This window comes from Rosa chinensis, chromosome 4 (assembly GCF_002994745.2).
Source record: "Rosa chinensis cultivar Old Blush chromosome 4, RchiOBHm-V2, whole genome shotgun sequence".
Classification (NCBI taxonomy): Eukaryota; Viridiplantae; Streptophyta; class Magnoliopsida; order Rosales; family Rosaceae; genus Rosa; species Rosa chinensis.
Window position 1 is genome coordinate 31455750 of NC_037091.1, and position 18713 is coordinate 31474462.

Sequence of the window (18713 nt, forward strand, 5' to 3'; positions counted from 1 at the left end):
GGTACTAGTCCAGTTGATCCCGTTTGATCCCGTCCCGTCCCGTTTAAATTAAATAAATTAAATCTTTAATTTTTTATATTACTTGGTTGATTTTAATTGGGTAGTTTAGTCAAATATGTGAGAACACATATTTATGACCACAGCTGATCAAAACATTTTGACCTAAAGTCCTAATCGGCCTAAGGCCCTAACTCCCTAAGCCGCTAAAGAACAGAGAACTAACGCATCTCTCTTCAGTCCCCAAGCTCTCTTCAGTCTTCAGTCCCCAAGCTCTCTTCGATCTCCTGATCTTCTTCAGTCGCTCTCTTCGAGTCTTCTGCTTCTCCACTCTCCAGATCTTCTTCAGTCCAAGCTCTCTTCGATCTCCAGATCTTCTTCAGTCCAAGCTTTCTTCGATCTCCAGATCTTCTTCAGCCCAAGCTCTCTTTGTCCAAGCTCTCTTCAAGTCTTCTGCTTCTCCACTCTCCAGATCTTCTTCAGTTCTTCTCGATCATCTAAATCCCCGATAGCAGTCGATCCCCAAGCTCTCTTCGAGTCTTCTCCACTCTCCAGATCTTCTTCAGTTCTTCTAGATCATCTAAATCCTCGATAGCAGTCGATCCCCTAGCTCTCTTCGAGTGTTATCTTCTTCAGTTCTTCAAGCACCATCCAAGACTCTAACTCTCTTAGTAAGTAGCCTCAACCTTTCTTTGTTGTGTTTCTTGTTGGGTTTACTGGAAATTGAAATTCACAAAAAAGATCGGAAATTTCCTATTCTTAAATCTTAATCATCTGTTTCTGTCGAATTTTATTTTGAATCATATGATTCATACTTTTTTTTTCTTTTTGCTCTCAATCTCTTAGTTTGTTTCTCCAACTATTATGAAACAAAAATACTAACCATAGCTGCTGATTCATACTTCATCTCCAGGCCAGTTATTTGATTCAAATAACTCGATGGCTAGAGCGAAGAAGGTAGCTGCTCGGCCTCATCCAACCGCTTCGGGGCTTGAAGACTCTTCAACTGCAACTTCACCTTCTGCTCCTAGGGAAATTGAAGCTCTTCCTCTAGCAAGTTCAACACAGCAAGCTCCTACGGGTTCAAACCAGCAAGTTCCTGCTCCTGCAAGAGATGAAGCTCCTGCGCAAGTTCCTACTAGTGCAACTCAAAGTGATCATTCTAATCCGGTTAGTTCAGCAACTATTAAGCGTAGTTTTGTTTGGGAACACTTTAAGGAGTATGATAAGGTTGTGAAGGGAAAAGATGCTGAAGGGAATGATGTAGATATTGTTAAGAAATGAGCTGATTGTATTCACTGTCCTAGAGGAAAAATAGGTGATTTTGCAGCGGATAGTTCTAGAAATGGGACTTCGGGGATGATTAGGCATATTAATCAATTCTGCAGGTATTATCCCCCAAATATTAGTAAGAGTCAGAGGGTTCTTGTGGGAGATAAATCTCTAGGAAACAAACTTACTGCAGTAGCTTATGATCAAGATGACTATGTAGATGCTTGCGTCGAAATGATTGTCATGGATGAGTTGCCTTTTAGCTTTGTTGAGAAAAAAGGTTTTAACCGGTTTTGTGGTAGAGTGTGCCCTTTGTTTAAAGTACCCTCTCGTAGGAAACTAGTTAGAAGGTTCCTAAGCATATATGATGCACAAAAAAAAGAACTATCCAAAACTATGAAGGAGTATAGAGTGTGTCTCACAACGGACACTTGGACTAGTGTCCAAAACATCAATTATATGGTGCTTACTGCCCATTTTATTGATGTTGATTGGAAGATGCACAAGAGGGTTATAAATTTTTGTGTTATCCAAAACCATCAAGGGGCAACCATAGGTAGACTTATAGAGTCTTGTTTGCTGCAGTGGGAGATTGAGAAGGTCTTGACCATAACTGTTGATAATGCATCTGCAAATAAGTCGGCTTTAGAGTGGCTTAGATCAAAGATGAATAAGTGTTCATCTTACAAAACAGTTTTAGGTGGTAAATACATGCATGTGAGGTGCACAGCTCACATAACCAATTTGATAGTGGGACATGGCTTGAAGAGGCTGCAAAAGAGTGTTTTAGCCATTAGGAATGCAGTCAAGTATGTTAGGTCTTCACCTAATAGACTAGATAGCTTTAGGAAAGCTGTCGAGAAAGAAAAGCTTCCTCTTACAGGGCTGGTTTGTTTAGATGTCCCAACTAGGTGGAATTCAACTTATCTAATGTTAGAGGCAACCTTGAAGTTTAAGAAGGCTTTTGCAAGGATGGAGGAAGATGATGATGAGCTTTATCTAGGTTATTTCAAGGAACCAGAGGAGGAATATGATGAGGAAGGCAATGTCGTTCCTAGTAGGAACAAAAGAAACAGAGTTGGGCCTCCGGAGGAACCAGATTGGGACAAGGCTGAGGTTTTTGTTGATTTGCTTAGAGTATTTTATGATGTGACCCTTAGAGTTAGTGCAAGCTTGCATCCAACTGTGCATACAACATTCCATGATGTTGTTACCATGGAGAGAAACATAGAAAACCTCTTCATTGCACCCGAGATGGCAATTGGTTCTGACACTGAAAATGTATTAACTGATATGGCTGCAAATATGAGAAGCAAATTCTTGAAGTACTATGGTGGCTTTACAGACCTGAACCACTTGGTTATTGTTGGACTTGTGCTAGATGCAAGATTCAAGCTTAGGAATTATTCACATTTTTTGAAGGAAGAGGGTATGGATGATGTCGATGTGCAAAGTAGAACCAATGAGATTAGATCTTTGTTAATGGCGCTATATGATGAGTTACAACCGTACAACTCCTTTTATTTCAGTTTTTTGAATATTAGATTTTCTGATCTTATGAGTGTTAATACTAATTTTATGTGTTTATTCATGTTCTTGTTTTTATAGTATGCGCCGATCGTAGATGGTGGGAGACATATGCAGAGACATCAAAGCCCTACAAGTTCAGGCAGCACAATCACAAATAGAAGCAGCAATACGAGAGTTGGTGTGCGGGGTCAGTTGCTAAACTCTTGGAGAAAGGTGGTCCAAGAGAGTGAAGAGGCTGTAATGGCACATGAAGTTGATCAATATCTAAATGCTCCCCTAGAGTTTGTTGAGGAGGAGGAAGATGGCTTCGATATTTTGTGTTGGTGGAAGATAAACGGACCCAAGTTTCCTGTGGTGGCAGCAATAGCAAGAGATGTACTTGCTGTTCAAACATCCACAGTTGCATCGGAGTCTGCATTTAGCACTGGAGGGAGAGTTATTGATGCTTTTAGGAGTTCATTGACTCCTAAAACAGTGGAGGCTTTAATCTGCATGCAGAATTGGTTGTTGGGAGATGATATTGCTCAAGAGGTAGAGGAGCCTACAATTGAGAACACAGAGTTCTATGAGCAGGCTGAGAAAGGTACCTTGATCAGTTTCAATTTTAGTTTTTGTTTTCTGTTTTCTTACATGTAGTTTCTCTATTACTGACTTTAAATACTTACTTAGATCATGAGAGCACTGCCTCCAGCAGAAATACACGTTCAACAATCCCGAAAGCAAAGGGGAAGGGAAAGGCTGCAGTGGTAAATGTTGACTAATGAGTTTATGAGGTTGTGAGACTGAGTGTGATGAACTGATGAAGGTTTTTTCAAATGTGTTTAATACTTCAAGACTTGTAGTTAACTAGTTTTTATCATGTAATGGTTTGTAGACTTTAAATTTCTTATTTCAGACTTTAATTTCTTGTTTAAGACCTACTGGACTTACTGTTGAATTCATGAATTTGCATTACTGCATTACAGCCATTACTGCAATCTGCATCCTAGAAATCTGGAAATTTTTGATAGTTGTTAAAGTACTTGAGTATGGAAGGAAAAAAAAAAGGATCGGGTATCCCGAATTGGGCCCGGGCCCGACCCGATCCCGATCGGTTTCGGTACCTTCGGTACCAACTTTGAAAAAACGTTGTCCCGTCCCGTATAAAATTTCCGGTACCGGGATCGGTATCAGTCAGTAACCGGCCCGTCCCGGCCCGTGCCCAGCCCTAGCAATAATATGATTATTGGGGGGGGGGGGGCATTAATACTATTATTGGGGGCATTAATACGATTACTGGGGGCATTAATACTATTATTGGGGGCATTAATACAATTATTTGGGGCAATAATAAGATTTTTAAGGGCAATAATATGATTATTGGGAGTCAATAATATGATTAATGGGGGCAATAATATAATTACTGGGTATTATTAGGGCAATAGAATCAGACCCTGGATTCGGGTCACTGGAGTCCGCGGCCGGGCACTCGTCACCGGAGTCCCGCGAGGTCTCCGATGACTTCTCTCTCTAAGTGATAAAGGAGAGGCCAAAATTATCCTAAAAATAAATAAAAAGCAATAAAAAAATACTTAATTGAGTATTAGGACAAAATATATATAAGATATTGTGTAATTGGGTTAATTAACCCCAAAATTGTGTAAATAGTCGTTATGGAGGATAAAATGGAAAGAAAATAAGAGTTGGTGGAAGTAGTAGTGGGGCGGGTGCCCAGAAAATTGCCGTAAAACCTAGACAATAATATCTCCTCCCGCCTCCCCTCCTTTAAAACCCTAAACCCTAAATTGAGAGTACTCGTCAACCCTCTCCGGTTTTCTCAGCTAACGCTTACCCTCCCTCCGATTCCGGCAGCTCTTCATTTGTAAATGGGCACCTCTGCGCTTAGTAAGAGAAGGGGGGCAAAACCCCAGAAGGCTTCGCCCAACAAGAAGCAAAAGAAGGAGCCTTTCACCGCCAAAAACCCAAAGAAGCCCAAGATTGTTCAAGTTCCCGAACCTTCTGACGAAGAAGAGGAAGAAGAAGACCTTGAAGAGTTTGATGTAGGAGATGAGGAAGGATCTGGTTCAGATGGTGACTCTGATATTTTTGGTGGCGATGATCCCCTCCAAGATGATGATGATGATGACGACGACTCCCTCCCAGGAAGTGATGAAGATAAAGACGAAGATGAAGGTACTGCGCTCTGTTTTATGTTCCAGCTTCTGTTATTGTTTTGTGCTTCCTCCAGTGTTGTTTGATGGTTGAACATTTTGTACCATTATCTTGTTGTAGAGAAAGGTTCTTCGGATTCGGATTCGGATTCCGACTCAGGTGATATAGAGAAGAAATCAAGGCTCATTGACCGAAAAACGCTGGAGGAGGAAGAAGAAGGTAGAAAGGAACTGGAATTAAATATCAAGGATGAATCTGATGAGTTCAGATTACCAACTAAGCAGGTTTGCTTCTTTCACACGAGTTACTGGAATGTTAATTGATAAGTATGTAGTTTTCATTCCCTGCTTAAATTTTCAAGCTCTGTTTTCTAATGATATAGGAACTCGAACAAGAGGCGCATCAACCTCCTGATCTTTCACACCTTCAGAGGAGGATGAAAGAGAGTAAGTTGTATCTCCACTGGTTTATGTTTGGCAAATTTCAAACTTGTTGATGTTCATTCTGGCCTAATTTGAATATTTTTAAATAGTTGTTCGAGTGCTCTCAAATTTCAAGGCATTGAGGCAAGAGGGGGCGTCAAGGAAGGATTATGTAGAACAGCTTAAGAGAGATTTAAGCTCATACTATGGCTACAATGACTTTTTGATTGGAGCTTTAGTAGAGGTGACTGATTGATTCTTTAATGTTGCTATTTTGTAATGGTCTTGCTTTGTTTGTTTTTGGCAACTTATCAGCCTTGCGTTTTATTTTCTAGATGTTTCCAGTTGTGGAACTTGTGGAGCTCATTGAAGCTTTTGAAAAGCCTCGACCTATATGCCTCCGAACTAACACTCTAAAGGTGACAGAACTATCCAACGTGTCTACATGCTGTGACTTGTTTCTAGTGTTTTCTTTTGAAGATTTTGTGTTCTTATCAATGTTATTTTCCATTGTTGCATAGACACGAAGGAGGGATTTGGCAGCTAGTTTGATAAACAGAGGAGTAAACCTAGATCCCTTAAGCAAGTGGTCAAAAGTGAGAAGTACTTCACATTTTTGTTTTTCCCTCACTTCTTGTTCTTGTCCTGATTTCTTATCAAGTTCAAATTCTGATTGCAGGTTGGACTGGTTGTGTATGAATCACAAGTCCCAGTTGGTGCCACTCCTGAATATATGGCTGGTTATTACATGGTAGGTGGTTTTTGAGTTGATGTTGTTCTGGGGTTTCATATTTCATGCCAAATTTTATGCGTTAAAGGGTTTACTTACGTTTAACATTTGCTTACTCAGCTCCAAAGTGCAAGCTCCTTTTTGCCCGTTATGGCCCTTGCTCCTCAAGAAAATGAACGAGTTGTTGATATGGCGTAAGTAAATGTTTCTATTTTTTTATTTTATATTTTGCATGTTCCACTAGCAATACTATTACCAGCTATAAATTTAATATTTCAGTTTTTGTTGGCATTATTAAATTATTAGATGATATATTTTATATGTCTGATTGGATAACTACTGTAGACCCATTTGAAGTTCTTCATGTTACAATTAACAATCTGATAAGCTAAAATTGAAAAAAGCAGGTGCATACTATTTATTGATAAGGTGGAATTAAATGTTTTACTTAAATTGGTAGAGCTAAGGGAGCCTGCTTCTGTTAGAATGGGTTATCTTGTCCTAATATGACCTCCCAATGCTCCTGTGTCTGAGGGAGACACTGTCTTCATGTTTGAAGTTCTAAATTGCCTAAAATGTCCAGAATGCTTGATGTTCTCTCTTCTTGGAGCTACGTGCTTGCCTGAAATTTCAATTAACAAGAATGGTGTGGGTTTATTGTATTCTGAACTTTGTCCGTGCCTTGTCCTAAAACACCCTTGCAATTAGTTTGCAAAATTAGTAGCATGGTACTCTCCATTATAATAACACTTTATCCTTTTGCAGGGCTGCTCCTGGTGGTAAAACAACCTATGTAGCGGCTCTTATGAAAAATAGTGGTATGTGTAGTGATTTATTCAATGGCTTTATGTTATTCTCCTGGCTGTATGTAGCTCCGCATTTATTTCCATTTACTAGTATATTGTTGTTGTTTGAGTCGTAGATCTAATGTTGACTTTCAGTCTGCACTGCATTGTGACAATGGTTCATTTGTACATTATTTTTTTAGTTTCATGGCTTTTTAGTAATCTTATTGATAACATGCTGTCTGTGTTGACTGTCATCTTCTCTTTTACTGTTGCTATTTTGTTAATGTGTGTATGTGAAAGCAGGATTTGCTTAAAACATTATTGGTCTCATGTGTTTATGTGTTTGTTGTGCAAATGCATGATCAAGCATGGATCACACCTCATCTAATACCACTATATAGTTCCCAAGTTGAGATGTCTGCCATATATTTTCTTTTCTTATATTGAATTGACAAGATTTGGGTAATTTTCTTGATAATATCTAGTAGCTCCATGTATTGGTTCCAGGATTTTAGTTCTGATGCAATTTTTTAACAGGAATTATATTTGCAAATGAAATGAAGGAGCCAAGGCTCAAGTCCCTCACTGCTAATTTGCATCGTATGGGGGTGACAAACACAGTCGTTTGTAACTATGACGGCAAGGAGGTTTGATTTTTTCTTGTTATCTCTCTTTGGCATAATTGTCAATTTGCTACCCTAGGTTTTATTTCAGCCAATTTGCCAGTTTGCCACCCTAGGTTTTATTTTAGCCAATTTGCTACTCTAGGTTTTCAAGATTAACCAATATGCTTCCTTAAATTTTCAAAATTAGCGATTTGCTATCCTAGATTTTCAAAATTGATCAATGTTTGGATGGAGGAATGAACGAATTAATGTGATGAAAGGGTAGTAAATTGGCTAATTTTGAAAACATAAGGTAGCAAATTGGCTAATTGTGATAGGGGACCAAATTGGCCGAAATAAAACTTAGGGTAGCAAATTGACACTAAGGTGAAACCTAGGGTAGCAAATTGGCTATTAAGCCTATATATACTTTGGAAAGTCTAATCATTTAGGTTTGAGACGTGTAAAGATTGTCATCCCATAACAATTGTGTCACTGAATATTGTTTTAGGCGATGCAAAGATTTACATCCTCTATGATGATTAATATGATAGCTATGACTGTCTCCTCACTTAAAATAAGTTATATTGGATTTTTATCTCATTTCCGTAATGCGTTTGATATAATCATTCTTTGATGAATTCCACAAGTTTGTTTTATACTTTTGTCAAGGTTCCTGAATGTTGCTGGCTAGCAGTGTCCTCCGTTTTTTGTATAAGAGTTGGGGTCCAGCCGTCCAATGTATTTTATTGTATATTCTCTCGGTTTTAACATCTTTTCTTTTTTGCTTCTGTTTATTGTATTTTAGCTCCCTAAGGTTCTGGGTAGCAATGCAGTTGATAGAGTTCTGTTAGATGCTCCTTGCAGCGGGACAGGGGTAAGCAGCTAGGTTTCAATCTGCAACAGTTGAATCTACTTTATTGGCTTAGTTTCTTCTTAGTTGTTAAATGAAGCCTAATGAATGTTCTTTTGCAGGTTATATCCAAAGATGAGTCTGTTAAAACTTCTAAAAGTTCTGATGAAATACAGAAATGTGCTCATCTCCAGAAGGTACACTGTTTCTTTATGGTGGTATTTTTTATTTATTTGGGCTCTGGTAACAAACTTATGATTTTTTTTTTCTCAAATCAACTTGTGAATTCTAGACTAGAAGTTATGTAGCAATCTGAAACGACTCTAACTTTGTCTATTATATTGTAAGTTAACTATCTCTGAAAGTGTGGGAACTGCATCTAGAAAGCCACTTACGAGATCTTTACATTTGGTTTAAAACAGTGATTGATTTTTTAGGTTCCATCACATCCAGTATTCTTGTAATTATATGGCCAACAACCTTAAATTTTGAATTTTTTTCTGTAGCAATTGATACTAGCTGCAATTGACATGGTGGATGCGAATTCGAAATCAGGGGGATACATTGTGTACTCCACGTGCTCCATTATGGTTGCTGAGGTTTGTTTAACACAAACCCTTGATTATATTTCTAGTTTTATGTTTTCCTTACTGTCCAACTTTCATGTTGCAGAATGAAGCTGTTATTGACTATGCACTCAGGAAGAGAAATGTTAAACTTGTTCCCTGCGGACTTGACTTTGGGCGTCCAGGGTAAAGATAATTCTCCCTCTTTTGTTACTCAGCTGTGAGGCAATTGGATTTACGCATTTAATATTGTTCTCTTCTTCACCAGGTTTACCCGGTTTAGGGAACAGCGCTTCCATCCATCAGTGGAAAAGACGAGGCGGTTCTACCCTCATGTTCATAATATGGATGGTTTTTTTGTGGCAAAGGTAAACCGTATTGCTTTTTTTTTTTTTTTTTTTTTTTTTAATTTTTCTTTTCAGAATACCAGCTTGGAGATAGATATGATGGGTGAAGTCAATTAATAGCAACTATTATGTTCAGAAGGCTTGTGAATCAGGCTAAGCTAATTATTTCATTTATTTGATTGTTCAATATGTCTAGCTGAAAAAGATGAGCAATTTGAAGCCAACTACAGCAGAATCTCGACTATCTGAAACAATAGAGGCTGAAACAGTAGACGTAGATCTCAACATGACAGAAGACGACAGTGAAAAGAATGCCAGAGTAGATGTTCAGCAGCATTCGGCAGATGAGGACACAGAAAGTGAAAAGAAGGTTTTGGAAGATGGGAAACCAGAATTGGCAGGCACTGGGAAAAAGAGGAAAGAAAAGAAGCTCCCTTCCTTTTTCTCTCATCTGAAAGGGCAATTCCCCTTGGATCAAAAAGATGAAAAGAAAGTGCAATCCTCGGACCAAAAAAAGGAAAAGAGAGTGAAACTGAAATTTCCTCCTAGGGAGGAGATTGCAAAAGCCAGGTACAAAGCATTATCATCATATTGGAAAACTTTCTTTCTCTAGTACTAATTTTATTTTTTCTGCATCTCCCAGAATTAGTGGCTTGTATATTAGTATTGAACATAATCTGTCTGAATGGCTACAGTTTGTTGTTTTGCATAGTTTGAAGCACTAACTTGATTCAAACTCCTGCAGGGAAGAGAAGAGGACAGCTCTGAGGAAAAGCAAAGCTAAGAACAATACCGTTGGTACAGGAGAATGAGCAATTGATGCCACTTAAGTGCAGGGCTCTGCAAATTAAGTGCATGGGGATTCTTCATATGGGTTGTCAGTTTGATACAACTTGCCCTCTATGCTCTGCAGACCCTAAAATTTTGTTTTAATTCATGTTGAGAACTGAACTAAACATGTCCTTTTTGTTGCAAACAGAGTGATTCCATAATTCATTGTTCTTGCTAAAACAGTGTTTCCATATCTTGTTGCTTATTATACAGAGTTGAGGGAGCTAAGAACTGGTATTCTCAGAGGGCTGAAAAGTGCGTCTAACTTGCTACAAATATCGCCTATGTGAAATTTAACATCATAAAAGTTTTTCTTCAAAAAAAAAAAAGGTCATAAAAGTTTATAACTTATGGTTAGCATTTTAATGAGAATGGAAGTCGAGGAAAGAATTGGCTCTGAGGGCTGGGCATCTCCCAACTCGTCAGTTTGGCAAGATAGTACAATTATAAATGTTTCCCTGTTTTGGACTAAAAGGTCACTATAGAAAATCAAAACTAGAGTATTAATTGATGAACACAGAAATTGAAGAACACTGAATTTTTATTGATGAAAACAAAGTTTACAAAAGGAAAAAAAGAAAAATGCGATAGAGCAAAGAGAAGACTCCGGTTTTTCTCTTCGGGTTGTGTGTATGTGTTCTTGCATAAAACACAACAAACGTGTAGCAAACTATCAACTACAAAGTTGACCTCCCATTTATTTATGAGAAAAATTCAGTCACCGTCCCCAAACTATGCTGCTAAGGCCAATTTGATACCCGAACTCTCAAAAGTATCAATGTGATACCCAAACACGTATTTTGACATCAACGTGATACTTCCGTCAAAAATTCCTAACGGTTCCGTTATTTGATGACGTGGCAAGCATGTGGAGACAAAAAAAGAAGTTAAATGACCAACTTACCCTTTTGTTTTTGTTAATTCATTTTTATTTTTATTTTTCTTTTCATTTCTTCTTCTTCTTCTTCTTCTGTTCTAACTAAACCGCCGCACCTCCGAAGCAAGCTCCGCCACCAGCCACCAGCCACCAGCCACCAACCACTCACCCCAAAATGAATTCCGATTTCGGCCTCGAACACGAGCTCGGCCCTGACCACAGTTACCGCCCCCAACATCAAGAATATCACATTACATGCAAATGCAGCAATTTGACAACTTCTAATCCAATTCAAATACCACTCCCAAAATTGGAATCCCACCTGAAAACTTTCACAGTCAATATCAGAGGCAGCCGGCGACCCAAGCAGTCGATGAACCCACGACCACCGCTACCATCAAGACCGTTCGACCACTTCCGCCACCACGACTCTGACGCCAGCAGGCGCTCCTCCAAAGGAATCAGCGACGGCCCCGAAGGCTCCATCTCCAACTTCGACCTCTACAAAGACCGCCCCTACCAACTTCGACCTCTGGTCAACCTATTTATCTCAAAATCATCTCCACAATACACCCAACAATTTCTATACCTGCAACAATCAACAATTCTCAACGATTTGGCCGGAAAAATCAACCAAAAAAAATCAAGAACTCGTCAATTACTGTTCACGCCACTGTTCACACTCTCAAACACCTTCAAATCTTCCTCCACCAATCATGAAAAGCTGCAAGAGGTTAGGGATGAAGGTTAGCTTCGACCCAGCAACAAAAATCCCAAAGAAATCTAGTCGGAACCCGCCGGAAACAGGAGATCGAAGGAATCTCTGATTTCCCCCTTTTCTGGAAATCCCTCTTCGATTTCTTCTCAACTCAAGGCTACCCAATTCAGAAATCTTACCTTAGATGCAAGAGGAGGAAGAGAGGATCCTCTAATAGCCGGTGATGAGGCCGGCGACCGTGATTCCACCGGAAATGGGTTCCGGGTCTGAAAATAAGAGAAAGAGAAAGAAGGGGGGGCTGGAGTCAGTTCTCCCGAATTCACTCTCTCTCTCTCTCTCTCTCTCTCACCTTTTTACCCACTTTCCATCAATTCCTACCTCTCCTCTCACTCCTCCAAGTCTCCCTCAAATTCCCAATCCTTCCCGCCAGAAAATATCACCGAGGCCCTCAAATTCTTCGCCGCCCTCTCGGTGATCGCCAAATTAGAACCCTCCCCAATCAAACCAGACGAGAGTCGTCGATTAGAGGAGGGAGGGAGGGAGAGAGGGAGCGAGAGAGAGAGAGAGAGAGAGAGAGAGAGAGAGAGAGAGAGAGAGAGAGAGAGAGAGAGAGAGAGAGAGAGAGAGAGAGAGAGAGAGAGAGAGAGAGAGAGAGAGAGAGAGTTTGTGTTTTTTTTTTTTTTTTTAATTACTTAGTAGTGAAAGACTATTCTGCCCCTGATAAAAATATCAATTTTGTCTCCATATGCTTGCCACGTCATCAAATAACGGAACCGTTAGGAATTTTTGACGAAAGTATCACGTTGATGTCAAAATACGTGTTTGGGTATTACATTGATACTTTTGAGAGTTCGGGTATCAAATTGGCCTTGGCAGAATAGTTTGGGGACGGTGACTGAATTTTTCTCTTTATTTATCTATACCATTAAAAATTGAAAACATGAAGTGTAAAACAGCTGCAAACAACTTAGAGGAAAAAGACAAATTTCTGAATAGTTATTTGGCTCTATATGACATTTGACAATCATTTTGTTTGTTTTGCGTTATTAGTTTTATTTCATAGCTCCTTATGAATAGTTATGTAGAAGATTTTTTCTTACAGATATGTATGCTATACATATTGATAAAGTGGTCCTATGCATGGCACATGGGGACCCTTCGGGGATAATTATATTGGAAATTTTATGATTTAAAATTAAAATATATTTTATTTATTTATTTATTTTGGAGTTTATTTTTATTTTGTGTTTATTTCTCTATTTATACTTTAACGGTTTTATGTTTTAAATATATGATTATTATTTGACTGTTATATGGTTAATGAGGCTATGATGGTATGGTAAGTGTGCCCTATACAAGGGTATGTGGCTATGGTTGGAAGGCATATGGTGAGGCATGAAACATGTACATGTGTGAGAGTTTAGATTGTTGGATAATGAGGGTATACATGATGGTATAATTCACCATAATGCAACCACTCTAGCCAAATACCTCTACCAAAGATATTCTTACAAACTATACATATACATACTTTACTTATACACCGTTTTGAGTGCATGGGTGATAAAGGTTCAATGAGGTTTCTTAGCTGCACGACGGAGCTCGAAGAGTTGTTGTATCTTGGAGGAAGTTCGTCATTCAACCCTGTGCAGTAGGGGACGAATCTTCTCTTAGGACAGTGCGCTTGCACGCCTCGACTCGATAAGTTTTCCTATATAAAACCTATATATTATATTATTTTCTTACTTTATTTCATTTTCTTATCTATATCTCTATTTTTATTTCCCAAGATATAATATGGTAATTTTATTTTAATGTTACAGGAATTCCGTCCCATATTTTTTACAACAATCTAAGAGAAGATTCAAGTGGAATTTCTGACAAAGATGGACAATATGAAGTTTGAGGAGTCATAATCAATATCGCACATTTGGCTTCTTCTTTATTTCTCAACTTATGAATACCTTAATATTTTTCTTTCAATTATTAGTTTATATTGGCCTTGAATATGCTAATTGCATTTTTCTTTGCATGTATACTAATTAATAGTTGAACATCAACTAATTCTTGATAGGAAAAATCTCTCAAATGTCAAAGTTGATGGAGGAATTAGTGACGCAATATACATACACTAGACTCTACCATGACGAAGGAATCCTAAATCACTTCTACGGCATAACTAATTTCTGTTCCGTAAGAAATATATGTTTTTTGCATATTATCATTTTGTAGTTACAATTATATCATTCGGCATATAAATTCATATTTAATGCATATGAGTTCTTTCCCATACATAAGCAAATTAAAAGATCGTGATTAAAATACATATATGTTAGTAGCCAACAAGCAGGTACGTATATGTGCATGTTACAGTTAAGTTTATATATATAAGCTTATTTTCCATCAAGTCATATTTGCAAATTAAATTTGCTTTCAATGACAATTAATCTGCCATGAGATCAGGTTGGCTATACTTATGATTTGTTTACTGTTATATGAAATTGATATTGCCTATAATATATAAAACGTTGTTACTTGAGGTACATACTTGATTACTGATTTTATGAGTACTTATTCCATTGTATTTACATACATATTAGTAATTATTTTGCGTACAGCATACCATTGAAAATATCAATTATATTATGAATGCGATTGACCTTAAAGTCTATGGCAGTGCTTTATATGTTATCAGGTCAGTTACAAATGACATTTGCCTTTTGTTTCGAGGAGAAGCATATATTTCATTCGAGTTGCATATCATAATTAATGATTACTTATGTTTCTTTCATATCTAAAATAATGCTGCTTCAAATTGTGGTGATACTATTAATTTTGTCTCATTATTAAAATTTAGTTGAGTTATTAGCTGTAACATTGATTGAGCTTCTGAGTGATTGCAGAGAAAGAAAATGGTGATGGTACGTTTTCTTCTACTCTAAAAATTAATTTATATATACACATTAGAAGATATACATATGCTACAATATATTGTGTTAAGTGCATATGTGCACACAAATGCAACAAGTTATCTCATAAAGAAGAATGCTCCAAGAATACTTGTAAGTTCAATTTGTGAGAAGATTTCATTTTGCTTTAATGAGTCAATAAGAAGTTATTTTCAATTTCAATAGTGGGGGTTAATTACTATTTGAAATTTTAACTATTTTATTAGTATGCTTTAATGTTTATTATTAAGACTTTTACATAACTGATTTTGTTATGACTTATGAGTATAATTCTCTCATGAAGAGCGTCTATCTTTGAGATGTCGGGGAGCTCTAACTATAACTCCTATTAATATTTATAAACATGTCTTTAATAACATTTAATATCAGGAAATGTGGGGGTTTGGTTATATTTTTTTTCACTATTTAATATTTACTTCAATGATATTTTAAATGCCCTATGGTAATGTGGGGGTAACACTTGTAGCAATTTATCTTACGTGATCATTAAATAATCAGTGCAGAGTTATAAATTTTCTTGTTCTCATATGGAGGAAAACACTCCTGTGAGAATTGTGGTTGATGGTTTATTTAAGGCTGGCAGATAATTTAAAATACAGGTTTTTTGAGAGCTAAAGGGACAAGCAAGATATGACCAAAGGAAAATTAAAATAAATATAATATGACATAAGTCATATGTATGCCTCGCGGATGAGGCTCTTATAGTCTCAAGGAGGAGACTATATATATATATATATATAATTGCTGAAGGGGAATGTACTTAAGCCCATAAGGGAGTCACCTAGGGAGGTAACCCAACTTCTGTGATTGGAGATCCCATGAAGGAAGTTCAATGTGGTAGAAACAATCCATATTGCGTGACTCAAATATAGCACACATAAATTTTAAGGATATATCCAAAAGAGATATTATCATGTGCATCCCTAAGGCATTAGGTGCTATATTAAATGTGACGTTAGGAAGGGAAAACAATGATACCCTGAATGAGTTTCGAGGCAGGCAAACTCCCGCAAGGTCCGGGCACACGTACCCTTGGAGAACTCACCTAAGTGAGAGTTGTTCATGAGGCCGCGATAATGAGAATTGGGCTGTTCTATAATACTCTCATGAGAATCAAGATACGCGCACGGCCATAAATGCGCCAACACGCGAACCTGTCTAATTACCCGTACTGTGTGTGTGATATGTTGAAGTTTGGTCAAAGGTATCAAAGTTCAAGACTGTGTCACTTTGGTTCCTCAAATGGAGACTATCACACTAAGCTAGGTTCAAACCGGAAAGGTACCTATGCCGATTGCATAGTAAAAGCACTCACTTTTTTTAAATGATTTTATTTTAATTTTAAATCAGTGGGGGATTGTTGGAAATTTTATGATTTAAAATTAAAATATATTTTATTTATTTCTTTATTTATTTTGGGGGTTATTTTTACTTTGTGTTTATTTCTCTATTTATGCTTTAACGGTTTTATGTTTTAAATATATGATTATTATTTGACCGTTATATGGTTAATGAGGCTATTGATAGTATGGTAAGTGTGCCCTATATAAGGGTATGTGGCTATGGTTGGAAGGCATATGGCGAGGCATTAAACATGTACATGTGTGGGAGTTTAGATTGTCGGATAATGAGGGTATACATGACGGTATAATTCACCATAATGCAACCACTCTAGCCAAATACCTCTACCAAAGATATTCTTACAAACTATACATATACATAGTTTACTTATACACCGTTTTGAGTGCACGGGTGATAAAGGTTCAATGGGGCTTCTTAGCTGCACGACGGAGCTCGAAGAGTTGTTGTATCTTGGGGGAAGTTCGTCATTCAACCCTATGCAGTAGGGGACAAATCTTCTCTTAGGACAGTGCGCTTGCACGCCTCGACTCGATAAGTTTTCCTATATAAAACCTATATATTATATTATTTTCTTACTTTATTTCATTTTCTTATCTATATCTCTATTTTTATTTCCCAAGATATTACTATATTATTTTATTTTAATGTTACAGGAATTCCGTCCCATATTTTTTACAACAAATTATGTAAGAGCTGACCGGATTTTACCGGGAGAGGATCATTTCCTACCCTCCTTATCTGCCTAAGCTTTGAGTGATAAAGTAACACGTGTATAAAGTCAAATCAACGGCTGATATTGATTTGCCCATGTCTCTATTCGCGACCAAGTACTGAAGCTTCAGAGTTTTCAGAGTTTAGCCTAAAACAACCCAAGTATTCCTGCTTCGTCTTCTTCATCAAGCTCAAAACCCAAGCTTTTTTTAACCCCTCCACACAAATGAATCATCTTCATCTAAAATCATGGCCATTCTTGCCTTTGCTTTTCTTTCTTCTTATATTTAGTGTTTTTAATCGTTGTTTATTTTGACTGAACGAGAATTTAACATAGCCTCCATTGCTCTGAAATTTAGTGAGAGAAGGAGAATTTAACAGAGCCAGAGAGAAAGAGAGAGTGGCAACCAAAAGCTTCAGTGGTAGCAGTTGCAAATCTGAGAGTGAGAGCTTTCTCTCTAGCTGTTTCCTTGCTCTGAAAACCTCCACCGATTAACTAGCCCTCTGCTTTTCTCTCTCTTATCATTCCTTTCTTCTCCTCTTAATCAATCAACATGAACCCATCTTTGGAGACCAAAGGTTGATGGAATTGAAGACTTCAAGCAATAAAAAAAGAGAAACAGGATCTGGAAAATGGCAAAGAAGAAACAGGAGAGATAGAGAGGGAGGGCGGGGCCCGTGACTTGTTTTTTGCCTCAACAAAAGTGATTAAAAAAAAAGATAAATAAGTAAATATTTACGAAAATCAATATCAACCGTTAGATTAGCCTTTATACACATGTCGTTTTGTCATTTAAAGGTTAGGCAGATAAAGAGGTTAGGAGAGGATCCTCTTCCATTTTACCAGTTTCTTACTACTCTAAGAAATTAAATAACACCGTTGGTATCCCTTATCTGCGTATTCAAAACTTTCTCAGAAAAGAATTAACTTCAACATGCCACAAATTCACCTAATGACATCCTGTCTAAATTGTTACTAACAGGGCGGAATCACTGTTGTTCTTAGTGAGGTACATAAAAAATTAAAAGCAGGATAAAAGTATAAAGCTGATAAATAAAAACAAATATTTTTTCTGACGGAGTACTGACCACAAGCTTAGAATTTATTTATTCAAGCATAAATACAGACTAAATATCTAGAGCCTCACTCTTGGATAAACAACTAAAACCGGTTTAGTTACTCATAACTGATTACAAGTACTTACTTGAAAGAAAAAGCACACCACTTCACACAGACTCAAACATGAAGGAAAGAGCTACTACTTTTGCTTTCTTACTCGAAAGAAAATTATTCTGCTCAATTTTCTGATGCCTTAAAAACTTACTCTAAGGCCTTCTCCAACCCAAGTGTTCAAAGTGCTAAAGGGCCAAAAAATAGCCCATGTGTTCTCCAACCCATGATGTTAAGGGGCAAATGGCCAAGTTTTAGGGGCAAAGGTGAGGCTAAAGGGCTATTTTTAGCCCTAAGAGGAGCCCTTTGGCCCTTGGGAAAAATTGGATCAGAAGCTTGCTAGCCCACGCGGGTAGTGGAGGATGACAACAGCATGACGTCAGCTAGCCGTTGGGTACTTTTATTTTTTTTTATAGCCATTGGTTATATAGCCATTCGTTTGTATAAAAAATAAAAAATAAAACTTTTACACTATAAATACATATGACTTCAGCATTCTTTTTCACATCTTCCTTCTACTTCCTCATATATATCTCTCTATTCTAAATCTTTCATTTTCTCTCTATTCTTAATCTCTCATTTATTTTACTTTTATCGAAAATGGCTAGTTCGTTGAAAAGAAGTGTAAATTGGTTACCGTTGGAAAATGATGCACTCACTGTTGCTTTCGTGAAAGTATCCCAAAATTTCGTCAATGGTACAAGTCAATCAGAAGATGGTCTTTGGGTCCAAGTCCAACAAAAATTCATGGAGATCCAAGATACTATTTTGGTACAAAGGACGTGGGAGAGTTGCAAATCTCGGTGGCGAAGA

The 18713-nt window shown here is 37.5% G+C and overlaps 3 protein-coding genes across 3 annotated transcripts; all 3 read left to right on the plus strand.

The window, feature by feature from the left end:
• The first annotated feature begins 1356 nt into the window (after nucleotides 1–1356).
• Nucleotides 1357–2893, plus strand: LOC112199116 (zinc finger BED domain-containing protein RICESLEEPER 2-like). Its single transcript, XM_040518717.1, has 2 exons — nucleotides 1357–2777; nucleotides 2878–2893. Exons 1-2 carry the CDS (start codon nucleotides 1357–1359, stop codon nucleotides 2891–2893), a joined length of 1437 nt encoding a protein of 478 aa, XP_040374651.1.
• Nucleotides 2894–2901: 8 nt separating this feature from the next.
• LOC121052728 (zinc finger BED domain-containing protein DAYSLEEPER-like) lies at nucleotides 2902–3719 on the plus strand. Its single transcript, XM_040518380.1, has 2 exons — nucleotides 2902–3382; nucleotides 3469–3719. The coding sequence occupies exons 1-2, from the start codon at nucleotides 2908–2910 to the stop codon at nucleotides 3558–3560; spliced, it is 567 nt and encodes a 188-aa protein (XP_040374314.1). The 5' UTR covers nucleotides 2902–2907; the 3' UTR covers nucleotides 3561–3719.
• A 780-nt stretch (nucleotides 3720–4499) lies between these two features.
• On the plus strand, nucleotides 4500–10320 carry LOC112196956 (26S rRNA (cytosine-C(5))-methyltransferase NOP2B). The gene is made up of 17 exons (XM_024337459.2): nucleotides 4500–4971; nucleotides 5071–5234; nucleotides 5333–5396; nucleotides 5483–5616; nucleotides 5708–5791; nucleotides 5894–5968; nucleotides 6052–6123; nucleotides 6223–6296; nucleotides 6868–6920; nucleotides 7428–7537; nucleotides 8304–8372; nucleotides 8471–8545; nucleotides 8855–8947; nucleotides 9021–9100; nucleotides 9183–9282; nucleotides 9458–9831; nucleotides 10007–10320. Exons 1-17 carry the CDS (start codon nucleotides 4665–4667, stop codon nucleotides 10071–10073), a joined length of 1995 nt encoding a protein of 664 aa, XP_024193227.1. The 5' UTR covers nucleotides 4500–4664; the 3' UTR covers nucleotides 10074–10320.
• Nucleotides 10321–18713: the final 8393 nt, after the last annotated feature.

Excerpts from the sequence above, each read along its gene's own strand:
- LOC112199116 (XM_040518717.1), top strand. The coding sequence starts at position 1,357 with ATGATTAGGCATATTAATCAATTCTGCAGGTATTATCCCCCAAATATT.
- LOC121052728 (XM_040518380.1), top strand. The coding sequence starts at position 2,908 with ATGCAGAGACATCAAAGCCCTACAAGTTCAGGCAGCACAATCACAAAT. Across the intron at positions 3,383-3,468 it reads CTATGAGCAGGCTGAGAAAG|ATCATGAGAGCACTGCCTCC; the intron begins GTACCTTGATCA and ends ATACTTACTTAG.
- LOC112196956 (XM_024337459.2), top strand. The coding sequence starts at position 4,665 with ATGGGCACCTCTGCGCTTAGTAAGAGAAGGGGGGCAAAACCCCAGAAG. Across the intron at positions 7,538-8,303 it reads GTAACTATGACGGCAAGGAG|CTCCCTAAGGTTCTGGGTAG; the intron begins GTTTGATTTTTT and ends ATTGTATTTTAG. Across the intron at positions 8,546-8,854 it reads AATGTGCTCATCTCCAGAAG|CAATTGATACTAGCTGCAAT; the intron begins GTACACTGTTTC and ends TTTTTTCTGTAG.